The following is a 7,659-nucleotide window of genomic DNA, read 5'->3' as shown; positions in this document are numbered from 1 at the left end:
CTGCTGAAGTTTTCTATCCTTGCCTTCAATGAAAATCTATTTTTAATACGTTTCAAAAACACTAAAATTATATTATTACTGTGTGGAATTGATCCACAGTGCACATCCAATAACGATTAGAACACCAGCTAATTCATTTAATTTTTTGTTCCACTTAAACTTTCCATGCATTTTCCCAAACTTGCTAGTTCTTCTTTCTTTTCGTAAAAATCGTTTCGTTGATGCGCAATTTTTTTTCAAAATTTAAATTATGAAAAAATTGAAATCATATGTCTGCATGAGTCTACCATGTATAATTATACCATGGGTTTGATTATAAATGTTGACATTCATATTGATACCTTTATCTATTTTATTTTATTACCCTTATATTTAGCTTAGTTTCACTTAGTAACACGTCATACCTTTGATTTTATTTACAACCTATCATTTAATTATCTCAAAACACTGTTTCTTATTCATTCACAATGACACCATGACTCGATTGTGAATGACCTATATTCTTAACAGCTGTTATTCCTCTGTTGCCATGGTCTCCTCATTCGTAACAGCGATTTTGCTATTTTTGTCCCATTCCCATCATTCGTGTGTCGAATTGTTTTGAATTTAGTGCGTCAACCAATTGAAAGAATTCAATGCGATTTTCCGAAAATCTCAGTGAATTTAGATTAAAATCATAGAATATTCGCAAATGTTACGTACAAATATATAATATAGATGTGAAATTCGCTTAAAATGGCATCGAAAAAGTTAAGATTTCGTGGCGATGCAACGGCAGCTACAAATCGCATCGATGACATCGTTGATGACGGTGATGTACTGCAGGATGTGGATGCGACGGAGGTGGTGGATGGCATACATAAACGTTCTAGTGGGAGTACTGGCAAAGACAACAGTGATATAAAATCAACCAAAGAGAAAAAGGCAGAGGAGGAAGAGGGTAAGTTCGTACGACAAAGAAACCTGTTAGAGTTTTCTTGTGTACTTGGCTCAGTCGGCCAATGTCTGTTGGTCTGTCTGTCTTTCGGCCGGCTGCTGTGTGCATGGCATAGATTTTCATTTTCGCTGCACAAGAAAAACAAACAAATAATTTGTCGACTCTCTGCTCTTTTTTCTTACCACACCCAGAATATCCTTCCTTTATGGATTTTTTCAAATTGGAAATGACCCGTGGCTATCTATTGGAACACGATGAGGAACGTTATACGGCTCGACGTAAAAAGATCTACTCGTTTATGCGTATACCCCGTGATTTGGAACGTTTCATGGTGTATGGCATAATGCAGTGTGCCGATTCATTTTTATACATTCACACTTTCCTGCCGGTACGATTTACATTGGCAGTGTGGGGTATGTTGACACGACCTATCGCCAGTTGTTTGGGTTTGCGAAGAAGAAAACAACGCCTGCTGACACCTGCCGAAATATGTGATTTACTGAAAGGATCAATATGGATTGTGGTGACACTACTGATGCTGTCCGTCGATACAAATCGAGTGTATCACATTATAAAAAGTCAATCGATAATAAAATTGTATTTATTTTACAATATGTTGGAGGTGGGAGATCGTCTGCTCTCGGCCTTTGGTCAGGATACAATAGATGCTTTGTTTTGGACAGCAACCGAACCGAAAAATTCCAAACGGGAACATTTTGGACTTATTACGCATATTTTGTTTGCGTTAATATATGTGGTGCTGCATAGCTTCTTGATTATGTTTCAGGTGAGTGCATAATTTTGAGATACATTTAATTATTTTGTTTTTTAGAATGAACGTGTCAAAAGGCCTTATATAAGGGATTATTTATGTAACCCATATCACGGGATGTATGGACTTCTTCGATAGGATGATGACATTTTTGTAATGAGGATTACGACCGCTTTAAACTGTTACCCATGTTGCCTTAAATAATTTTCAAAGGCAGGGAAAATGCAAGGGCTTCAGCGCTCCAGGGATCTCCGCAAAAAAGTATATCGTTGTAATTAAGGCTATATGTGGTAGAAATTACAAAACTATTTCCGAACGGACCATACATTAGATTTGTTCCCAAATTTTACTCCATCGCTCAAAATAGCTTAAAAGTTAGCTGTATTTACAGTACTCTCCACCACAGTCTGGATGGTCACATTTATGTTATTTTTGAAGGTCTCGAGCCTCCAAGTTTGAAACGTATCTATTTTTGAAGGCCTCGATACAGAGTATGGATGATGTTCTAACACATGAGAACTAGATACCCTGTAATAAAGTACGAATTATCATATGTGCTTGCATTCACGGAGTTGTTAATTCTAGAGCCGTTTTATATTTCACTAAGTGATTAATGATAGAATTGTATATATTTGCTGGGTTGGCATACATATCGTGAACAGTTGTACGTGGAATTTTGAAATAAGAAAACAAATACACAATGCAAATAAATTCAATTTTGCCAGAATCTTGACATGAGGACTGCATGAAGAATCCTCTACCAGAGTCACTGTTAGGCGTTCGAGCTTTCCGGACCGGACTTTCATAGTCAGTATATCGCTCATTCCATCTACTTCCTGGCAAACCAATCTCGCTGTTCACTGTAGAGAATCCCAGCGATTTAATGGAGCCCGATCAATGTATATTCATGAATTATAATAAAGCCAACTGGCACGACTTCACAAAATACTTTGAGGACTCCTATGCCGCCACTCGTATGTGCCAGAAAGGGTTAGAAAATATTCCGTGCAATTAGACTAAAATATCAAACTATCCATACAGGGCCTCCAGGTTGTCAATCCGAAAGCCACGCTAACGACAGAATCCCGCATCTAAGAGCTGAAATAGGTGATTTAGTCTAAGGCGCTCTAAATGGTTAGAACACCTTAACCACTGCTATATAAATTCCAAACAGCTATGGTCTACAATGAAGAGACCATCTTATTCCATATCTTATTCCAAAAGAAATAAAAATCTCCCTGTTATTTCCTTCAATAATATTCAACATTCTGATGCCAGAAAATGCAGTTCTTCCGAAAATTCATTGAGCATCTATCTTCGCAGAACGGAATCAAGGGAACAGTTATCCGAAGATGCAAAAATCTTAAAAGAGACTTGCAGCCCCTATCTATCACATCCAACGAGGTAGAGGCAATTATCTCCAAATCCAAGCCATCCAAAGCCTTTGGTCCATAAGACATATACATGTTCATGGTAAGGAAGCTTGGTGCAATAGGACTGGGTTATGTCAGCCGATGTCACAGTTGGTGGTGGACAGGTGGAATCTTTGTAATTTACTTTAAATTGGCCACATAAATTATAAATTGGCTTAAATTTCAAAGGAATTAAAAAATAAAATAATTCCTGATATTTGGAAAGATGTTGGATTATTCCAATTCTAAAACCAGATAAATACGCTACAAATGGGGATCCTACTGCCGATAGACCACAAGAATGCTGAACTCTCTGGATCCTTGCCGGTTCACATTCCTAAAGCTGTGGAATTTAGAGGTGATTAAACCAGGCGGTCCGCTGATGGAGACAATTATGGGCAGGTGGTCTGGTGATAAAAATGATATCTGGTTATATCTATTCCTGAGACTCTCCATTTATTATGGGCGAATCGTCTCAACGATGATCTATAAAAATACGATTTTTATAGGAAAAGTTCTCCAAAATACCCCAGTCTTAATTAATGTTTTCTTCTCTTTCCTTTCAGGCCACCACACTTAATGTTGCCGTCAATTCAAACAATAAAGGTCTACTAACCATCATGATATCGAATAATTTCGTTGAGCTCAAAGGATCGGTATTTAAGAAATTCGATAAAAATAATCTCTTCCAGCTGACATGTAGTGATGTGCGAGAACGTTTCCATCTCTCCGTCCTGCTGTTCATTGTTATGATACAAACAATGAAGGAATTCGATTGGAGTATAACACAATTCTGTGTAATGCTACCAGATTGCTTCTCCGTATTAATAACTGAAATTCTAATCGATTGGATTAAGCATGCCTTTATTACGAGGTTTAATGAATTGCCAGAATGCATTTATCGCGAGTATACAACAAGTTTGGCTTATGATATGACTCAGACACGACAGAAACATGCATTTTCAGATCATTCAGATTTAGTGGCCAGACGTATGGGTTTTATACCATTTCCCCTGGCAGTGGTACTGATTAAGGCCATCTATTCAGCGGTTTCGTTTAATAATTTGGCAGCATGGATTTTATTTTCTTTGGCATATTTGTTTGCTTTGGGTATGCGGATTGCTTTGACAATTTGTGCCTTGGGTAAGGCATGTAAACTGATGAAGGAGCATCAGGATGAAAAGTGTAATACGTCGACGCCAAGTTCCATGACAAATGTACCACCGGTGGGTACAGGAGCAACAAAGCCGGGTTCGGCAAGTTTGGTGGGCTCATCAGTGCTGGCATCATCTTCACCAATTCTAAATCGACATCGCACAGATGTGTCTACATCTCCAACACATCCTTCATCACATAATAATAGTAGTGGTGGTGCAGGGGGAGGAGGAAGTGGCAGTGGAGGTAGACCAGTTGAAGGCAATACCTCTGGAAATAGTTTTAATTTCCCTCTACAAAGATCCATAACGACTGATTTATCATCCACTATGTCTTCAGCCACCTCCACACCAAAACAGAATAGTAGTAAAAATAATTCCAATAATGCGACAGCCTGTAACAGTGCTCCCAGTGTGTTAAATAAAGCCACCGCCATTACAACATCACCCACCACATCAAAAGGTGCAATACTAAACATAACACACAATGACATAGAATTAGATGTAAAAAGTTCACTGGAATTGGGTGCAACAGCTTTATTTTCCAACAGTGACGTGGATTTGGATGATGTTTGTCTGAATGAACATGTCCTCGATACAAATACTTCTTCAACTACAACTGGGTTTGTAGAAGAGGCTTTGGCCCGCAGTGAACCAGATCTACAACAGTCGTCAAGTGTCAATACCACACCGACCTCGAGTAATCCAACGGCAAAGGTCACAAATACCCAACAGATTAGAAGGCGTACCCATAAACGTTCAGAATCGGAACCAAGTATGCAGAGCATAGTTGGTTCATCGGATTCCAGTGAATCATCTGCAGCACATCAGGCGTAGTTGTAACGATCTTTAGACTGCGATCGTGATTTTTGGCAAACAAAAGACAAAAAGTATTTGCATGCATGTTATTAACTATGGAAAGAAAAGACATGGCAACCTAATGCTTGTTTTGGTTGGCCTTTGCTCATTGGAGACTTAGTGTTAAAGAATTTAAAAATAAAGTGTTTTTTTTCATTCAATACAATGTTTCTTATCGTATATTTGTTTATAAAATATAAGTTATTTCATTATTTCTTTGTTGAAATTCCTGATTTTAAATCGATCCACCAAAAATTTTGTTTTTTTTTTTGATTTCATTATCATAACATTTCAGTTAGAACCGGTTGTTGTTGTTGTAGCAGCCCTATTGCTTTTACACAATGGGCTGAGATGACAGACGTTGGCCGAGTAAGACTCGGGTCGTTTCGGATCGTAGACCCCTCTGTCGTGGAAACGGTTAGAACCGGTAGGGAGGTTTTGTGCCACAAATTACACGCTATTATCTCTAAAATGTCTGAACTTTGGCAGTTTATTTAATAAACCGATCTAATTTTGTTCCTTGGAGTTTTGTTAATATTATTTATGTTTTTTTTATATTTTATATATAAGCTATTATTTAATTTAGCTCACATTTATAAATTAAATCGCATTGCCTTATAAGAAATACCTTGATTGCGTATTAATAAAAGAAATAATAAATAAATTAAAAGAAGAACTATAATGAAGATTCTTCCTTTCTCTTGTAAACAATGGAAAGGTTAATAGATCTTGAGATCAGGAAATAAATTAACTTTGATAAAATTAGCAAATCCCAGCGCGCCTACATCAAAGGCTATTCTTCTGCTTTACTTGAGAGAAATTTGGCAACTTTTCTCGATATAAGGGGAGATTTTAACAACATAAAGTTTATCCACGTAGCCCCCATTAACACGGGAATAAGAAGAGCTCCATAAGGAGATTTGTTAACAGAGAGACTCCCAAAGGCGGGTTGCTGTTGCCCTAGCTTTGCCTTAGGTTAGGTTTGGGGATGTGCAGTCACTTATGTGACTGCAGCACTCTGAAACCGGTTAGGTCCGTTGTGATCATCTACAAGAAGAGATATACAGCCTTATTCTGGATGTCAATTCCATGTGAATTTACTCGCTCTTCCCCTTCGGCTTATTCTGAACAACATTTTCCTGTGAATTTTTTCGCATTCTCGCTTTCGCCTTATTCTGAATGAAGTTCGAAAGCGAAAAAATCCGCTTTGGGGAAAAATTAGGTATTCTGAATTACAGGGAGTAGGAGAATGAGACGAAATTTTGTGCGAAATTTTTCGCTAATAAATTTAAAGGGAGTTGACTACAAAAACATAAGTAATAACTATTGTTATGTAAAATATTTACACAATACTTATTCTATGATGATTTAGAATATTATAAATGATAGTAAGCTAATTTTTAACTGGAAAACAACCAATAAAATGCCATTGGAAATCCTATTGATAACGATGCATGCTGAACCAAGTATTGCCAAGGAATGTATGAAGGTAATAAGGAATATTTAAGTCGAGTTTGATGCATTTTGGAGGCTAAATACAGACATTTTGAGTGAGGATCTGTCTCTCAAGAAAAAAAAAAATAAAAATTATGGAAAAACCAAATTTGCCTGATGAGCTGCTTAACAGTGAAAAACTTAAAAAAATTTTTGTTTCAAAATTTGATGATTTGATGGAAGAAATAAAGGAGTAGGAGCAAGTCATAACATAACAGGCCACTTTAAGAATCTGGGGAAATAAAAAGGCGGGAGAAGGATTAAAGGAGAGTTGAGAGTCATACATAATTTAAATGAAGGAATGAATGAAGATCGATGGCTATAGGAATCAGACAGAAGGTTTGTTACATGTCAAGGTTGTAAGTTCCTAACCACTTTATATTTCTAATCATGCCGTAGATTAGAGCAGGTTCGGTTGTTGAGAAGAAGCTAAGACTCGGTAGAAAATGAGCACCCTGTGCCGCCTGTAAGCCACGGCTGGGCAATGACACAGGAGATGCTCAATTGTCTCTGTTTCTTCCTCGTCAACGCAGAGTCTGCAGTAATCAATTGCATCGAGATCCCATTTGCTAGTAAAAGCCCTGATGTTGCAATGACCAGCAATGACTCCTGTCATCATTCTAATTTGAGCTTTGCTCAGGTTCAACAGTGAGTGCGTTCTTTTGGTAGACAGAGTCGGCCAAATGGATCTTGACACGTTGCACCTAGGTTCGTTGTGCCAAAGTTCACAGGCTCTTTCGTCTACGAAAGCCTCAAATTTCCGATAAAAAAGACATATGGGTGGTTTGATTGAGTTATCGGTTTCTAGATCAGTGGATTGTGATCCTCGTCTAGCTAGTTCGTCCGCTCTTTCATTTCCCAAGATGTCACAATGTCCTGGTACCCAACACAACCGATAGCTATAGGTAAGTTCTTCCAGAACTGATCTGCACTTGAGGATTTGATGGCTTTAAGAGCCGCTTGACTATCCACAAAGATAGTCACCGGTTCAACGACCTCTGCATCCAGACTTTTTATCAATTCCACTGCCTT

General features: G+C 37.8%; 1 protein-coding gene across 1 annotated transcript; it reads left to right on the top strand.

Moving 5' to 3' along the window:
• The first annotated feature begins 735 nt into the window (after positions 1–735).
• Positions 736–5,122, top strand: LOC133324890 (protein TAPT1 homolog). Its single transcript, XM_061533716.1, has 5 exons — positions 736–940; positions 1,129–1,724; positions 3,688–4,475; positions 4,569–4,639; positions 4,703–5,122. Exons 1-5 carry the CDS (start codon positions 736–738, stop codon positions 5,110–5,112), a joined length of 2,070 nt encoding a protein of 689 aa, XP_061389700.1. The 3' UTR covers positions 5,113–5,122.
• Positions 5,123–7,659: the final 2,537 nt, after the last annotated feature.

This window comes from Musca vetustissima, unplaced genomic scaffold, assembly GCF_032173495.1.
Source record: "Musca vetustissima isolate MV318-11 ecotype Yass unplaced genomic scaffold, APGP_CSIRO_Mvet_v1 utg16475, whole genome shotgun sequence".
In the NCBI taxonomy this organism is placed as follows: Eukaryota; Metazoa; Arthropoda; class Insecta; order Diptera; family Muscidae; genus Musca; species Musca vetustissima.
Note: the sequence above shows the minus strand (reverse complement) of the source record. Positions and strands in the feature narration are given on the sequence as shown.